The 19,041-nt window shown below is 40.5% G+C and overlaps 1 protein-coding gene across 6 annotated transcripts in view; it reads right to left on the reverse strand.

Moving 5' to 3' along the window:
* The window catches only part of stard13b (StAR related lipid transfer domain containing 13b), a 61,419-nt gene that overhangs the window by 2,375 nt on the left and 40,003 nt on the right, over window positions 1–19,041 (reverse strand). For 4 of the 6 annotated variants that reach the window (XM_080888829.1, XM_080888831.1, XM_080888830.1 and 1 more), the window contains 8 exons: window positions 8,812–8,883; window positions 7,653–7,734; window positions 5,292–5,355; window positions 1,444–2,807; window positions 1,176–1,346; window positions 798–957; window positions 511–709; window positions 211–424 (listed from right to left, as the gene is read on the reverse strand). In XM_080888829.1, the coding sequence (XP_080744955.1) occupies window positions 211–424; window positions 511–709; window positions 798–957; window positions 1,176–1,346; window positions 1,444–2,807; window positions 5,292–5,355; window positions 7,653–7,734; window positions 8,812–8,883 (2,326 nt within the window). Of the gene's footprint in view, window positions 1–210; window positions 425–510; window positions 710–797; window positions 958–1,175; window positions 1,347–1,443; window positions 2,808–5,291; window positions 5,356–7,652; window positions 7,735–8,811; window positions 8,884–11,537; window positions 11,853–13,748; window positions 13,949–19,041 lie in introns of those variants that run through there. The other 2 variants (XM_080888832.1, XM_080888833.1) reach the window with 2 other exon arrangements.

Genomic DNA, 19,041 nt, shown 5'->3' on the forward strand with positions numbered 1-19,041 from the left:
AGAGAGTTATCTACTGCACCCCTGAGGGATGAGTAAAATCTGTAACCCACTTTATAGCGATCTTTATGGAGCTGTGGGGAAGATAATCATGCAGGAGTTAATGTATGCATGTCTTCATCATTATTTTTGTAAACACAGAATGGCAGGTAATGTTACCCAAAACCACAGACACCAAGTTAAGTGTAACACAAGAAAAAAAGAAAACAATACCTTGGTGATAGATTGTCCTTCTTCATTTTGTTGAGATGGAAGAGGGACGGAGCCAGGCACACAGCAATATTCATAGGTGTCATCTGGTTCTCCGCCACAGAGGAAGTGACATCACTAAGGAAACAGAGCAGCGTCTGCAGTACCTCTCGATTTTCATCAGACATCAACATGATGGCGGCCTGGACAGCTTGCAATCTTTGGTCCTTTGGTACATCTGCACAGGTGAATAAAAGGATTAGAACACAACATTTGTGCTTTGCAGAGGTAGTGATAACAGATAAAAATGCAGTCTTTACTTACACTGGTAAATATGGAGGAAGGTCTCTCCCAGCTTGCTGGTGAGTAGGGGCTCAGGTAAATCCCTGAAGAATTGCTTCACCATATCAGCCACATCATAGGCAGACTGATCCTCATAATTTACATTTTCTGGAGAACTTTCATTCATCTGCCTCAGAGCTTGGATTCGAGACTTCACGCCTGATTTACGAAAAAGACCCACCTGGAAGCAAAACAGTTATATCACATAAACTTCATATATGAAAATGAAAGGCATGTGCAGTGTGAGAGTATCGTATACTGTCACTGACCTGGTCAAGGCACTGACTCCTCAAGTACCGCAGGGCCTGCTGCAGGCCGAGGGGCAAGGGCTGTCCTGAACGCTGCACATGCACAATGAGAGGAACTCCAAACACATTCTTATCCTTATAATCTGGTACCTTCATTCTCTTCATAAATTTTGGCACAGACCTAGGAGAGACATTAGCACATGTTTTAAAAAATTATCTTTAGACTAAAGAAAGATGATGGCAATGAAGGACGCCAATACAGTATATCAGGATTTGGACAAATACATACATAAATAATACTGATGACTGAGAGTGATTATCAGTTCAAAGAACTGTAATAAAATCCAAATTGAAAATAGGAATCAAACATAAGTAGTTGGGAGAATACGTTAGACTTACCAAGTCCAGCCATGTTTATTGGTCAGGGAATACTTCTCCATGATTGCAGTCAAACGCAACAGTGAAAACTTTTGTAACAAACTCAGCTGGCCTGCTGATTGGTTTGTGATCTGCAGGGATGCTCTTGAGTGACTTAGACGATTAGATATCTGAAAGCTGGGCCATCTTAACCTAATGCCAAAAGAGATTAAAAAAGCAAAGAAAATAGAGTAAACTTTTATTCATCTTAACATACTCTTACTGCTTAGTTCTATCAGTTCAGTCTTACCTATTAGGTCTTGTGAGTGATGCACCTACACCGGAGTCCCTCCTTTCCCTGAGCCTTGTAGATTCTGTCTCTGTAAGTGATACTTTGTCTCTGTCTCCATCACTAGGCACGATCTGGCTTTCCGTGACAGAATTTCCCTCAAAGTCCAATGTAATCTGACTAGAGGACTGAAGCCCTGCTGTATCATCCTTCCCGTCATCGATCTGTACTATCCCCTCGCCTCCAGGTAACACATTTTTTGACCAGTGGTCCACTATCTGTTGTAGACCATTGACATGCAGTAAGATATCATCCAGGTGTGGAAACAGATCCTCTTTCTCCAGGTCTATCAGGTCTCCAGTGCTGGCATACAGATGCGAGCCAGGAACATTATCGTACACACTGATGCGGCTACCTCTGGAAGAGGACTGGGTGGCAGGCCGTGTTTCCTTTCTGCATGAAATTAAAGGGGAGTCCAGGTGCATGCTGCCAGTGTGCCAGTTAATTGAGGCGCCACCAGTTGGGGACAGGCTCTCTATGGACAATGCTTTGGGGAAGGTTCCTGGCTTGTGGTCTTTGGGAATGTGGACCACGAGGTTTTCATAAGAGCAAAATTCATTTCTACGATTTTGTTCTGCAACTTTATTCATTTGGGATCCTGAGAAGATGTCCATGTCCTCCAAATACATGCCGCTGCGTTTATGGTCAACACGGTGAGGCTTACGCTCTTTTAGGCTGGGTGTGCTGACAGTGCTGCCACCAGAATGGCTGCTACCCTCACTACTGGAGTGGGATGGCAGAATTTTATTGCATGGTGGTTCCAGAGCTCCACCATCTCCATTTATTATGTCTTCACACCTCAATTTCTTCAGGGCCTGGGCCTTCTGCTGCAGCACAGGAGAGCTGATTACCAGCGTCTTATGGCCTTTTCCCAGAGTACCTCGGGAGCTCAGTGTATCCATACGCTTTAGTAACTCCTTGGCACGAGAGTGGGTTGTTTTGCTGTGCTTGTCAGATGGTGAATTGAAGTGAGCAAATTCTTTGGGGATGTGAGGCATTGTGAGAGAAGTTGAGTCTGGCATTGCTGCAGTGTCTGAGCAGGTGCGGTTAGAACAGTCAGAGTCCTCTGTGCTGAGGCCCCGATGACCGCTGCCTCCGCTGCTCTCGCTGTGCAAAGAAGAGACCTCTGGCTCACTGAGGTCTGTCAGAACACTCTCGCTGCTGGTGGTAGTTCTCAGAGGCACACCATCTCTGGAGAGCTCACCCTCTCTGTGATTTCCCAGCAGACTGTCAATGTCCTGTAACCTGGACCAACGCCGGCTGCTCCACTCAAAGGTCCATTTGTCACTAATAGCAAACAGATCGTCTTCATCAGAGTCTTCACTCTGGGAAAAGAAAGATTATTTTACACTAATTATTCTGGCAGATATAACTGCAACTGCTGCTATTTAGGTCTCATGAAAGTTACTGCAGTAGTAAATAACTATCCACTGAAATAAGAATAACAATCAAAAAGACCATGGATGCAGAAACACTCCACAAAGGATAATTTGCATATTTTACCTCTTTGTAGTGTGTGTGTGAAATTTTTTCACTGGAAGCTAAAACGTGTGTACTAACACACAAAATCTATAGCACAAAGGATAGCTACAGGCAATAAAAGGAAAATGTGTTTGCAAAGGACTAATACCATTATGCAACCAGCCAAGACAAGGCTACATTCCAGTGCGCGAACAAATAAGAAGTAATAACTGTGAATGTAATAATAGTTGTATATAAAGATAAAGTTAGGTTCTATTTGTGCTGAAGCATGTATTAACATTTCTCTTCAACATCTTAAAAATTACTGATAACTACTGTGGTATTAGACTCAAAGATTTTTTTTCTATTAAGAGCTACAAACCAAGAATAACAGCTCAAAGCAGTCCAGACTATGTGGAGAGTCGCACACAAAAGGCTATTGTTGTGGCAAAAATAAATATATTACCAATTGAGTAGGGGTGCAACGATATTCGTATCGATATTGAACCGTTCGATACAGTGCTTTCGATTCGGTACGCATATGTATCGAACAATACAAAATGTTTAATTTATTTTATCAACTTTCCTTCTGACAATGCTGTCTGTGTTGAGCGCTCAGTGAATCTGCGTTCGACTACTCCGCCTAGGCTCGACAGTGCAGCCTAGGCGGAGTAGTCGAACGCAGATTCACTGAGCGCTCAACACAGACAGCATCATCAGAAGGAAGAGCGCAGGGCAAGCTAGCGAGACAGAAGTTAAGCTCTCCTTACAACATGGACCTCCCGCACCCTCATTCAGATCTGGCGTTTGGAATTATTTTGGTTTTCATGTGACGTATGACCCTGAAGGTAAGCGAGTCATGCACTAAAGTAAAACAGTATGTTGGATGTGCCATGCAATGCTCAATTACATGGGTGGGAGCTAGTGTGTTAGCGCAGTTAGCTCGTTAAGGTGTTGGCCGTCTAGCCCCATGCACGGGGCGATCGGCGGTAGCTCGTTAACGGAGATTTGCCGTGTTGTGGCGTTAAGGTCATTTCAACGAGATTAACCTGAAAGCACTAGTGGGAACACAACGAATATGACTGCACATTTACGCCGACATCATCCTAGTGCAAAGACAAGTGGAAGCAGAAAAAAAACAAGCAAGCATGCTACTAACTTTAGCCGAGTCATTTAGACAGCTGTTAGCACATGATTCTCCTTATATGTTTAATATGCTGCTGAGAATATAGCCCAGAAGAAGCGGATAGTATAGCTTTTATTTTGGAAAGAGCCATTTCTCTGTAATAAACTCTCTTTTTCCAAAGATGAGTGATTCCTCAATCAGATACAGGGCTCGCAATATCGCTAGCCTGACGTCCCGGGGCTAGCGATCTTTTCAGTCGGGCTACCAAAATCTATCTCTGCCCTGCCCGTCGGGCTATTGCAGGAAGGAAAAATATATGTCAATGCTTTTGCATTCTTTCAGAAATGTAGCTGGGTAATTATGTCATTGGCATCGGTGAGCCACTGTCAATATGTGACATATTGAAATCGCATTTGAATTTGCGCTTGTTTTTTTGCTTTCACTTTGCAATGACAGCACTGATCTGTGAGTGATGATAATTTGTGCACCAATTCCTCTGACATCGTCTTATTAATTGTTAGCTTACTATGCAAACATGACAAGTGAAATCTCCCGCAGCAAGCTTAAACATGTGAGAGGTTGATCGCGCAGAGAATCGCTGAGCTTATGTGAGTGCGTGTGTAAAAGCAGCAGGATTTATATTTGACTACGATGACCTTCACAGACAGATATATATTTTAGTTCTGCTGAGCCAAATAAGACAGGTCAGGGTGAAGAAGTGACAGCCAAAGAAAAGCTTACCACAAAACTGAGAAGTTATGACAAATCAGACTATAAGGCAAAAAGAAAGTGCAGCTTTATGGTTTCATGGACAAAAGAATTTCTGTGGCTGCAATATGACGAGCTAAATAACCAGGGCTGCACATAAGTGGTCCGCAGGTGCGCATTCGCTGTCAAAATAAAAAACACGCACAAGGGTTAGGGTTAAATTTAAAAACTGTACTTTTGAGTTAAAATATATATTTATAATTTTAATAAATGACAAATTAAAAAGGCATGAACATTTTTTTTGTATCGAAAAAATATCGAACCGTGACACCAAGGATCGAACCGAACCGAACCGTGAATTTTGTGTATCGTTGCACCCCTACAATTGAGTCATAAAGTGTTTTAAAAATATATCTCTTCAAGGAGGATGCTGTTTTTTCCCCAAATCCAAAATGCATTTAATGTTATATTATACTTGTCACAACTGTAAAAGTAAAAAGACTTTAACACTTACTTTCTTCTTTGGAAGATTCACGTCAAGTTTCATAGAGGCACACTTATTTAAAGTGTGGAGTCGCCTGAAAGAAAAACAGCCTTAGGATGAAAAGCTGTTCCAAGCAAACAAAAGAAAGCAGCAGTAGTAATCAACACCAGATGAGCAGACTAGAAAAAGATCCACTTCTGTTTGTTGTTTAAGTGTTAATCTGATCAGTGTCTGTTTGGATGCACAGCCAGACCCAGTGGGAAACTGAATTTATCCATATAATAGTATCCTAAACCTAATGAACACCGGTAATTGTCAGTTGCTCTGTTCTCTAAGTGATAGTGGCTTGAAGGGCTGCCTGTAGCAGTCTGACAAACGTGAACTTTAGTTCAACTTTGCCTAATCAAATTCATTCAAAATTTTCCCCTGTACGTGCTAACATATAGGTCTTAAATGTGATCTTCAACTTGGCATGGTGATTTAGAAAGACTGTCCTTAACATGAAGCATAGACAATATAGCTGTAGGTTTTGCATTTATCATAATCTATTTATAAATACTGATGTACATTTCCTTAGCGTAGTTTTATAAAAAGAAACAGTGAATGCTTTCAGTATCTCTAATAAACATCACGAACTAAGGCTTTGAGCGTATCCTTAGTGATTACAGTTTATAGGAGTCTGTGGGTGTGCCAACTGGAATTTACAGTACACTGTACAACGGCACTAAGAGCTGAAAATGAACCAACCGCTGCAGATGGAAAAAATGACGACATAAGAAAACACACTCCCGCTAAACTGAGTGTTGGCTTTAGACAAAGAAACAAATGTGCGGTAAGATAATTACAAGCTTTAACAGCTCCACATACTGCTAACAGGCTTTTTTTAAACCGACTGACAGTATTGTTCTGTGTCAGTAAAAGGCCTCTAACCATTCTCCAGTGTTACAGAAGGGGTTAGTTAAACAAGACGTTCCCATGATTGTTACTGTAGATAGTGGAGCACTGAAGAGGGGGATCTCTAAGCTGGGGGCCCTTTATTCCGCAGGCCAGAAGAGCTTTGAATGTGGTTACTATAAAAAGGAGGCTGCTTAGTGAAGGATCAGAGAGCAACTCACACACATAAAATAACTATCTGCTTCAGTTCAATCACAAGATGAAGGCCGCTGTTTATTTTTGCACACATGCCTGTGGTGGCAAAACTGATAATAAAGCCATCCTAATGTTACCATAGAGATGGAGGAACGTCGTGGACAACAATCACGTTAGAGGTGGAACTGTTTCCAATTGTGTTGTATTTATCCCGTGGCTAGTTTGGAATTCAGATGAGTTTCTTTAGGGTTGTTTAGAGTCACAGCATATTGAGCTGTGCAAGGCACCCCTCACGTTCCTTCTGCTGTCCTCTTGGGATGGTTGCTATAGTTACATTGGTAGCCTGAGTGCTGTTTGCATCTTGGCTCGAAAAAGTATATGCGTTGTCTCACCCTACAAGAACGTTATTATAACCACCAGTTGTTGGCTTAGTGTACGTTTTTAGTCACTCTCTGGCAAACTAGGAAATCATATACAGTATTTATGCATAGTTGGGTTAGATGAACAGCAGAAGAGTCTCATCAGTGCTCTTGCAAGTGAAGGATTTAATAAAGCTGCAAGAGGCATAAAATGTGGAAAAGGCCAAAAAAATTTAAAAACAGCCGTATCCTCTTGCAGTGCTAAAAATAGGTCAACGATCCGATCTGACTTCAAAAGAGTCAATCACACTATTAGACAACCATATCCTTCCACCTGATGTTGTTCTAATTTATGCTAGCCAAAGTCTCCAATCCCAGGCTAAGTGTTCTAAAGCCTGGAAACTCTCTTATCTCTCAGATTACTTACAAACAACAAGAAGGACATCAGGTTAATATAGAAGTATTTTATCCAGTAGAAAAGAGCATGTTGCTTACACCAACTTTAAACCAAAATTTTCATTTTGTCCATTTGGGGACCACCATATCTGTGCAACCTGGTGAAGGTCTGTAAGCAGTGATTTAGTAAATGAAATAATAAACATAACTCCAAGTGGGGAAAAAACTTCATAGTAAGCTACTTTCAGCTGATCGCTGCCACATAGGGGTCCCCACAGTGGGTAGCTTCATGTTTGATTTGGCAGAGTTTTAAGCTGAATGCCCTTCCTGACACGATCCCAAAGGGGATAACCAACGAGTTTATGTAATAACAGTTGTATAAATACAGGATTTGTGTCTGCAGCTTTTAGCTTTTTAAACTTTTTTCACATCATTCCATGGAAGTTGTGCTTCCATGCCAAACTTCACAGGGCCTTTAACATAGCTCCACTTCAGTGTTTGCAACTTTATTTCAAAGATTAGCTATAAATATCTGACATGACATTACCTGCACAGAGGTTCCACAAGATCTTTGTCCAAAAAATCATGATCTCTTTTCACAGGAGTAATGTCAATGGGAAACTGCGAATCTGGAATAAAAAGAATAAAAGTTGGAGAAAGAAGCAGTGTTCAAATTCCTCCCTGACATTTTAGCAGTGTTCTTGGATATGATGAATGGATAGAGAGATGGGGAAAACACATTCTTTCCAGAACTACATTGAAAGCTGGGAGACCACTAAACTTGTTTTGTATGTGATGCTAATGAGCAGAGACAGAATTTGTTCAAATAACAGCGTTCAGACTTGTGAGCATTACGTCTTGCCCTCGGTATGGGCTTCCTCTTACATAACTTAAGAGGATGAATCTAACATTCCACTGCATTCATGTCAAGTTGTCGAATTCTTATAAAAAGCAGAGGTTGCTCAGTCTGATTTTAAAGTTGGGCGAATATTCTGTTAAACTGTATTCTGGACTTAAAAAAATGGCAAAAGCTTCAAGCACTGGGATAATTTCTAATACACAATCCCAATATCATACTAAAATTATGTTAACTTATTATTCACTCAAACAGCAATGTCTGCATTCATTGCCAAAGTCCACATACTATCTACAAACTGTCAGAAAACAAATATATTGCACCACAGCACATCAGAAGTCTGGCCACAGCGCAGAGATCTGAGGGAGTATAGCTACCTTAAGCTCTGATAAAACCCAGTTCGTCCCATGACTTTAGTCTTTAAGCACAGAAGACATGTTTATGTAGTAATCGTAGCTTGGAAAAGATTAGACTTTAAAAGCAGCTGAATTTTCCACTTGTGTTGCTGTGTCTAGGGATCTGACTGCAGTTCAAGCTCCAAGGCTTCCTGAGAATAGTGGTGTAAATGAGGCGCACTATGCAGCTCATGAATACATGGTTTTGTGTACAGTGTTGGGGGCAGACCAGATAACACTGTGTACCATTATTCACTCATCAGCTTGCAAGTCCATGTTCAATCAAAAACACTGTTCTATTTAGGAACAGATCTAAAATTTAAAAAAGCCATTTTTAGTTCCTTACAGAAGCCTTTTATTGCTGTTCTACTTTGTTAACCCTTTTCCCTTCAATGTCAACATTTCGACCCTTTGGTTATGTGTGAATGTGTGGAGGAGTTTTTTTGTTTTTTTACCTTCAAAGAGCTGAGCATACTGGGGAAATCCTGCTGCCCGCAGCCAATCACACGCCTCTTTCGCCTCAATTTCTGAAATACAAGAAATTTTGTTGTTTGAGATAAAAAGTGAAATATAGTCACATTACATGAGTTAGTTTTCATTTTGACAAAGAAACTGGGCTTTCAAGTGAAACCAAAACCAAGCCTGCGCCTTTTTCCAACACGCACAACAGACTTAAGATTGGACAGACAGCAGATCTGGGTAAATCCAGAGATACTATTATGTATAAAACAAACAGTGACAAAATGTAAATAGGGTAAAAGGATCCTTATCAGCACTCTATGTCTCTTTAATAGAGTCCGAGCAAAGCAAACAAGTAGAGTTTGTGATAATTGATCCCTCCAGTCATGATCATAAACTGGTCCCGGTGACCTGACGTCTCTGCTGATGACAAGGAGAGGAAACAGACCATTGGCGCCTTTCCATTAATGCTAATAGAGCTGGGTGACATTTACCGCCTACACAAGACATGCTGTCTGACACACCAGTGCTACAGTAAATAGGTTGCGTTACATTAGGAGAGGAAATGTAAAACTGTAGTCAATAAACATCAGAATTTATAAGAATGTGTTAGGAGAAATAATGCAGGATTATTATAGCTTTTTTATGTTGAAAAAAGGCCTACTTGTCCTCATTGAAGAAGATTATTTGCTGTTTATTGCAGTTTCCTATAAAAACATTTTTCTTAAGGTTTTTAAACTTCTGGTTGTTCTGAAAAATGCTTTTTGTTTTACTGTTTGTCTCACAATAATTAACAAACTGATCCAAAGACTAATTTATAACAAAAATTCTTAAAGTTTAAAAAAAAAAACACATAACCAAACAATGCCTTACATCATGGTGAGTCACTCCACAGGTACATTTTAAGCATTAGAAACCTAACTGACTCTGTGGTAAATTATTTTACATAAAACATATGAAGCACAGATTTTATATCTACCTAAATCTATTTATTAAACAGCTCTTACCAGTTTCAGGGTGGGTTTTTTGTTGTTATTGTTCAAAAACCTTTCCACAATTTGAAGAAGAATACAGACAGTAAATATTAATTCCAGAATAATCGTGCATAAACTGCGCCAGCGGCTGACAAACAATTCTCCCATTACATCTGAAGTCTTATTTCTAAGCCCTATCTGAGCCTGACAAAATACAACTGAAACATAAAACACCATCATTCATCACACTATACTTCATAATTACAGCAGTTGTATTGTTTAAATGAATATACAGCTATCGGACGTTTTTCCAGATATAATCCTGAACTCACCTGTGCTGCTTTACTTGTTTTCCATCCAGAAATCTATAAAAAGTGACTTTGGTCATGCAACTGAATAAATATTAACAGTTCCCTCTGTCCTTGGATGATAGAAAAGGTCTGCTGTTTACCCCCTTAACCAGCAGTTAAGTCAACATGTGTAGGCGTCCAGGAGCCACTCTGCTCTGTTCCCACCTGTATCAGCAGGAGCTAAAGGTTTTCTAAACAGCTAGCCTTCCCTCTTAGGGGGATAATATCAGGCCTGTATTATTCAACTGTAGCTCATAGTGAGAGCGCTGCCAGATCCTCTTGTGTCCCACAGCCACAGGTTGGACCACTGGGAGCAAGTAACATGAGCTGGGAATTCCTCTCTGTTTGGCATTCTGTAACACGATACTGAGACATTCTGTCCTCTCATCCTCTCTCTAAGGAAATCTCTTGTGGATAAAAGGCTGGATGGGCATGATGCCAAAAATGAGAACTTGTGTTTTCCCTCCACAACCCACATCTTTAAAACTGTGTACAGTATAAAATTACAGTTTCACAAAGAGATGAAACCCAGTTTGGCTGTGACACAATGGCTCTGAATGTTAAAAGCTGTGCACAACTCAAGCATCTGTGGCAATGTTGGATAACACCTCCCACCCACTCCATGACATGTTGGTCAGTCACAGGAGCTCGTTCAGTGAGAGACTGAGATTACCGAAAAGCACCACTGAACGACACAGGAAATCATTCCTGCCTGTGGCCATCTCCCTGTACAACGCATCCACTTAACACACTGTTTGCTGCTACAACTACACATGTTTCTTTTCCAAATATTTATTTATAAGTGACTTATGTATGTATGTATGTATGTATATATATGTATATATTGTACTATTCTTAGTTAGCGTATTGTCTGTCTTGTCTTAATGTTGGTTTAAAATGGAGCACTGTAACAAAAAATAATTTCCCCCAGGGATCAATAAAGTATTCTGATTCTGATTCTGATTCAACTGAGGGCGTCCTTCCTTTACCATTCTCTTTGTGCAACATTACCAAAAATATATTTTTAAAAAACCCAGCTGTTATGTAATTCATTGCATGGATATGACGTGACAAAATGCCCAAAGAAAACCTAGTTTAGATACAGAATTAGGTGGGTAGTCCCACAGTCTCATCCCAAACTTTTGATAAATATTGATTGGCAACAACATGAGCAAAAACTTTTGGGGTTTTTATTTTGTTTTGTCCTGAGCCTTTATAATCTTCTTCCTTTCATACTCTTTTGTAAAACAATCTAAAATAAAAAGAACAAATTCATTCATTCATTAGTCTAATAAGTAATTATCGTCAGTGAAGCATCCGTCTTAATATGCCTACTCTCCAAAACACTTCAAACTACCACTGTAGTTTCCTGCCAGTAACAAATTATCATGTACTCACGGGATGTTTTCATCATACAGCCAGAGTGGTTCATACCGGTATATCCATCAAATCTTAAGAGTGTCTCTCAGCATGTCAGAGCATCTTCATTCCCACACTGAGCCACATTCCTGCCCTCTCTCCCTGTCTGAACACAGCTTCCAGTTGGAACTCAGATCCACAGCTCCTTTCCCTTTCTCTTTCCGTCTACCCCCAACTACCATGTGCCTGTCCCAACACTAAATCTCTCCTTCAACCCACCCCTTTCTGTGGCAGACTTGTGAACATTCACCCCCGTCTTCTTCCCCTTCAGCTCCTACTGCCCGACCCTCCTATCCAGCTCTGCCCACGACAACTCTTTTATACCCCACTCAGCAGATTTTTTTGGCAAACATCTAAGCTATAACCAACAGAGGAGATTGCCTCTGAATCCTTGGACTCTCTTGTATTTCAATAATTAAAAATTAAGAATTTCCTACCATTTCCTAAAAGATGTTTCTCGACTCTCACTCAGTTTTCTGTCCAGATTACACGAGGTCAGCTTTTACAGTTTTTTTTTTCGAAACTTCATCCAAGAAGTGTTAAAAGTGATGTGGGAAAAGTTTAACTTAAACAAACAAAAGGGAAGAACGTTTTTTACAGACTCCAGATGTTGTTACAGCGGGTCAATGAAATGGAAAAAACGTAGGCAGCTGAACTCTGGGAAAACCATGACATAAACTGTCAGCAATCAGCAGCAGTGAATCATGCTGAGCCCCTCGGCTCACAAGACTCTGCGCTAACATCATCCTAACAGTAATATATGTCAATCTGTTTCAACTCTATGTCTGAAACAAAACAAATACACTCAAAGTCGTCTGATATGGTGAGAGTGTAGTTTCAAGTAAATAAATGCATAAAGAACACGATTTTTTAAAAATAAAATCTTTAAATAAAATATATTTTGACACAAACACACGTTTAAAAAAAGCAAAAAGTCAACTCAATTTACCTTAGAGTTCAATGTAAATCTTTTAAAGTGAAAGAATCAAATAAGCAAATGTTTTTATAAATCAAATCCAGAAGGACACTGGGGCCGGATTGGCTGTACAATACATCAATAGCCTAATTTTACATTATACTGATTAAATCCCCATAATTATGATTTATGAGGAAAACCTATTGGTTTAATATGCGGATAAAGCCACTTTAAAATGATCAGGGTTTTCCATGGCTCTGCGATTACGTAAGGATATCATATCCATCCATAATTTCCTATCATGTGAGTAGAATTCCAGATGTACTCCGCTTGCCCTCTGCCTGCCTCGCTGTGACACTTCTGCCATTTCCTCTCCTGGTCTAATGGGGCCAGGACTGGGTATAAAGCTTCAAGCACAGACAGAATGGCAGAGTCCCTCCACTTTAGTTACCTCAATAAATCATTTAACAGCAAAGACACTAAGAGCATGGCAGAACTTTAAAACGCTCAAACAAACGGTTTAATTTACTATCTGTGTATGCCCACACAAATGTGCCTCCTCCATACTTCGGTGCCACAAAATGAATCAGCCAGATGACTCAGACTGTAACTGAGTACTGAGACTGTCTATAGGAACACCTGGAGAATGATAAACAGAACCAGCAATATGGAAAAAAAAAGATTCCACTAGAAGGTGTCGTCATCCTGGGAAGCCTAGAGGTGAGGCCTCTCTTCTCCTTTATGATGCTAATTGCATACAGACACCCACTCACTGTGTGGAGTCAGCTAAGGCTAGACAGACAGCCAGGGGAAACACACTGTCCTTCTCCTAGTCTGCAACAAAACCGCAACATCTGATGTTTCATGCTGAAAATAGCCTTACATTCCTTCTGTCTCACAGCTTATAATTGTGTACAGGGGAGCAAACAGGAAGTGCAAAAGAAGAGAACAGAAGAGTTCAAGGAAATGCTTGCAATTCACAAGGTGGATTAATAGTGTGCTGCCCCATGCAATTCACCTAATGCCGTGGGAATAAAGCCTTCCTATTTCAAAAGAAGGTCTTAATTAACAAAGCTCTACATGTCCCTCAGACTCCAATATCCTCAGCACAATATGCCACAGCGAAACAGGAGGTGCCACTGCTTAACATCACAACTGCCTTTCAGTTTATAACATTCACATTATCACTGATAAACTACCAAGATAGTGAAATAAAGAATACTAGTCAAATTCAAGAGACTTTGTTTCTCTCGTATTGAGTGACAACAGAGTACCTTTGCAGATTTGACTTTGTTCTTGATTGGCACATGAGCTAGATGGCTCCACAGGCCAAGTAATTACAGAGAGCCAATGTTGAATCATCCAGGGACCTCCACCCCCTCATTTGATCCTGTGGGGCACACAGGGGACCTGTTATCTTGCGGTCGACACAGGATGCAGGTTTAAAATGATCAGCTTTTGGCTGTGTTGCTAAGACACCAAGGCAAAATGTCCCCAAATACAAATGAGCTGTGCAAATCTTGGGCCAACTTCTGCCCTGTGGTCCACACTGACCTGTGGAGAGATCCTTTCATTGGCCGACAGGTCTCCAGTAACAAAGTGGATAAAAAAAATCTCGGTGCCTCCTGAAGAACAGAGACTTTAGGACAATCACAGTGTGAGCCCAGAAAAACCTGGTGCCAAGGCGGCATTAGCATTCTGAACCTGTGTAAATGCAAGGTTTCACAATTAAATCTTAGATCCACAGACCAGCCTTTTAATCTATCATCATCATTTGGGCTTTAATTCTTTTCTTTGTCTGTTAAAAGTTATAAACCTTAGCATTTTTCATTTCTCAGCAGACACACACACACAAACTCACAGCAAGCACGTATTGATTAAATAGTAAAATGAGTAAATAACATAACAACGTGAGCTAGGGATCTGCTGCTGTTGACCATTGCCAAAGCCTGCTGGGTCAAAAGTCATCTGGGCTGTGTTTTTCTCTTGAGGTCCTGTATTGAATTTAAACAAGAGCAGCACAGCTGTGGTAACACTCTCCTTCACCTCTGAAGGACACCCAGAGAGAAGGTTCTTTCATCTTCAGGGGAAACAACCCATCAGCTCGCTTTCTTTCACCATTCATATTGCCTTTTGTCTAGAAATAGCCATTAGAGCTTTTTCAGCATTCACAAGCTAGTAATGATAATACAATGCACAGTGACAACAATTAAATACCAAGACGCTAACTCACATACGCTCATTCCTGTGCAGTGTTGGTCAGCAGTAGGTTTAAAAAACAACAACAACAAAAAAAAACCTTCAGTAAAATTCCAACTTGAAAATCATGTGGGAATGGCACGATTCATGATAATCCAAACATTGCTAAACTCTAGTAAATAACTACAAATGGTTTCTAAAAGCAAATATCAGTTTATGTTCCAAGTCAACAGTCAGAAAGAAAAGGGAAAGCTTTCAAAATCACTCTGCCACAAACAGCCTTTCCATGGAGGATTTACAGATGATCCCAGACACAAACTGTAAACTGATAGCCATTCCTGCTGGCTGGGAGTCAGAGCCAGAAGACAAATAACTGGGTATGATGCTGGGGCCACGTGGCTTCTGAGCAAGCCAAGTCTTCAAAGTTCAAACCATCAGCTCTACAGTGTTTTCAGGCAGGCTGTTACAGTGTCTCACATTGACTTGGTTTCGAGAAAACGTTCTAACAATCACATGTTGAATCCCTGGGGTTGCTTTGCAAATAGCAAAAACTGAGGTTAGTGTCAAGTGTACTTCTGCTTCACAGACAGGTGTTCTGCTTCCTCCCCTTTGGTCACACTACAGGATACTTTGGCACATGGCTTCAAACTGACACTTAAACAGAAGTGTCTTTTACTACAGAAGGGACCTCTGACCCCAAACTCTAGAAAGGATGGTAATTTCCAGATCCCCATGTACCTCCACTTTACTGCCAATAGCTCTGAATAGAGGAGAAATCAATCAGTCGAGCTTTCTGTGAAATACATACGCAGCAACTTCCAAGAGACAATGTGAAAGCTAAACACTTCCAGACACTGAACTGAAGCCACGTTCCCACGCATGTTAAAGTGTTCTGAAAACTATCGTGGAGGCCCTTTTCTTAAGGATTTGCTTTCTTTTGTGATAAAAGTATCAGCTTTGGCTTTTGCTGATTTCCTTCTTCATGCAGGCAAAAGTCCCTGAAACCCTGGACTATTTCCTCAACCCACAGTGATCTTTATAGATTAATCATTGCTCTAGTTTTCAGATGAAATTATTCACTCTATCAACAGATAAGAAACACAGTGCAAGATTAATAACATGGGCAGGGCAGTAATAACATGCACCAAGGAGTTGCTATCTGCTCTCATAAATTTTCCTTTTTCAAAACTGTGGTTTTTTTTTTTAAAGCCAACATAGGAAGCATAGCTTGTTGAAACAGATCCTAGAGAGCTATTGTACCTGTGGACATATGTGCTCCCTGCAGTCCTGATGTAAGGCCTGCAATCCTATCAGACTTACGGTGAGCTCCACTTTCTCTTCACTAACATCTCCTTGGAGCTGTCTGCTACCTCCCCTCTTTCTTTTCCTTTTCCCTCTCTCAGCAAGATTCCTGTCAGGGCTCTTCTAGTTGACTCCCTCCTCCTCGTCTTTTATGGCAGCTCTGTTACAGTTAGCTCCTACAGTTTCCCATGTGGCCATGTAGTTAAATGTAACACTTTAGTCCTACAAACAAACTAAACAAGTTCTTATACAGTAGGTCTTTGATGCATCTGCATTCAAAGTCCATACATCTTGTCTTTTATGTGAAATTCTATAGGGTGCATGCCTTGATTCTCCATTCTCTTTGATAGTCTACGTAAACACTACAATTTGGTTTTCCAGTGAAGAAGAATTACTAATTGCTAAGAATTACTGACAAACTCTCAGGCAGCTCAGGTGAAATCTTGACAGTAACATGAAAATAGAATTACTGGAAGCTTTATGACACATGTTTCTAATGTTGTGGCACCCACAAAGATTTAAAAAAAAAAAAAAAATTCAGATGCTAATTAGTATAAATGTCTTGATGCATGCTCAATCATCCAGGTAAGGAAATCCCAAAATGCTCCAGGTGATCCAGAAGAGAAGAAGGACAACTGCTGCCTAAGTGAAAACCCTTAGTGAGCCCTTATGAGTCAGGAGTATCGGAACACCTGAGGCACATTTTCTCTGTGATTTTCAAACCCCAAAACACGCTGCACCAAAAATTGGTCCACCCCAAGGATCCAGTTGCCTGGCACAAACAGAGTAATATTGTGTACGCCATTAAGTGCCAGGAGAATTACTGTGATTAATACATCGGGGAAACCAACAACCTCTGGCTAAGCGGATGGCACAACACAGAAGCACTAAGCAACCAGTGGCCACTCTCAATGGTGAGGATGTACACATCCTGGACAGGGAGGAACGCTGGTTTGAGCGGGGAGTCAGGGAGGCCCTTTTTCGTGAAAAGAGAAAGAGCATCTCTGAATCAAGGAGGGGGCCTAAGGGTACATCTTTCACATTGCAGCCATTCCCCAACTCTCTGTGAATGCTTCCCATGACCATTGATCAATGCTTGTGACAATTTGCATATTAATGATCAAGAAACTGACCTCACAGCCCATTTTTCATCAGTGGTGCTAGTTTCAGTCATTATGCAAATGTACTGTTTATAAGATTGGGGAAACCTGCAGTCAGCTGAGACTGAAGAAGTCGCTTGAATGAGTGATGAAACGTTTCCCCCCACTGAAAAGGCTACATCTAGATGAACAGAATCAACTTTTTGAGATAATTAGTATAAACTAACACATCCTGTGTAGTTTATGAGTGAAGTAATGAGTAAAGACAAAAATAGAAAGGAAAAAAAACATCCTGAAGAAATCCTTCTGAAGTCAGATCCTGCAGAGCTCTATTAGGTCCTCCTTCCTCTCATTTGGAAAGGTTCCCAGAGGGCACTATGGAGGGTTCCCTCCTTCTCTGGGAATGGCCTGGGAGAGTCAGAGGGTAGAGAGAGGGCCAATGTCAGAGCACGGGCCCCATACCGTGAGAAAGCCCTCTCAGGACCTCCACAATAAAAGCATGGAGCATCCGTTGGGATGCTGGTCCTAATTAACAACTTCAAAGTGAGTGGCTACAAGATTTCCTCAGGAGCTTGATGTACTCATGAAACAGACTTGTGAGTGGCAGCACAGAGGATCATACTGTCAGCACAACTTTTGTGTATGACGAGGTACAGCTTTGGTTTACCAGTACTGCCAGCCACCCATAGAGTTAAGTGACTGTTCTGCTCTATTAGAGCATTTGTACTCTTACCCACAGAACAATAACTTAAAAATGTAAAACCACTTCTCATCTGTGCCCGTCGGCGTCTGGGCTGAATAGCCTATAAAGAGGAGAGACGGCGGCTGAATGTCTGTGACCTGGATGTGCGCTGCCTTTACACTTCTGTCATTTTTTTCCAGCTATGACTTGTAATGCACATTTCTACCACAAGAGGTCAGTCAAGTGTTAAACTCTGGCACTTAGAGCACTGTGTTTTAATCACCAATTATTTTGGACTATATAATACATAGTTATCTATATTTTTTATTTCACATCCATACAAAATACATTTATATATAAGCAAATGTGGAAATTTAAGGTCAGACCCCTAAAGGCACTGACTATATACCAAGCCAAAATAAATCTACTATTCACTGTAAAAACAGTACAGCATTTTTTTGTGGCATGTGGAATATAAAACATCTGAGCAGTTTTCCAAAGCACTTCTGTTAATATGTGACTTTGTGTTCCTGTTACAGTGCAGCCAAGGCATTTCTTCAATCTGCACCTAGTAAATGATTAGCTCCACACATGTGGCAGCTGTCAGCCTCAACTGATTCACACACAGGAGAAGGAGTTTGCAAAGAGTATGTGAGCTCTTTGCTCTTTGCCAAATACAGGCAAAAAGTGGGAATCTGCAAAAGAGCTTTATGAATGCGATGTTTGCTTTACTTGTTAGAGGTTGGTTGGAGTGAGCCAGTTTGTTCCTGAGAGTTACAAGATTCTTAACCATTTGTTTTTTCCCCCTCTGTTTTTTAGTCAACAGAGCAAGAAATTTCCACCAACTAACAAACTGTACACAGTACATTTTGACCTTAGGAACAGTGGGATCTACAACAAGAACCATGTAGAGCTATAGTTTAAATAGCTCTGTTATTCAAGTGTATATGTGCTCTATTATTTAACACTCAAATAATATCTGAAATAAAATGTGTACGCCTGATGTTTTCATTGAAATTCAGACCTTTTTCCATTTGCCAGTTCAACAAAGGAGGATTGGGAGACAAAAATCTGAAACAAGGGTTGTTTAAACAATGTTGAACACTAACAATCTATTTATCTTTACACTTTTTAAACAGGTATTAGGAAGAAAGTCTTTGAGGGGGGGAAAAGCTTTTTGGTTTCGTAGATGTAAATGGCAAAACAGGATTTACAATAAAAAGTATAACAACTGGAACATTAATTTTCTAAAATTCTTAACCTTTTTGAGTACCATCCTAGCTT

The sequence above is a fragment of the Rhamphochromis sp. 'chilingali' genome, assembly GCF_963969265.1.
Source record: "Rhamphochromis sp. 'chilingali' genome assembly, chromosome: 8".
Classification (NCBI taxonomy): domain Eukaryota; kingdom Metazoa; phylum Chordata; class Actinopteri; order Cichliformes; family Cichlidae; genus Rhamphochromis; species Rhamphochromis sp. 'chilingali'.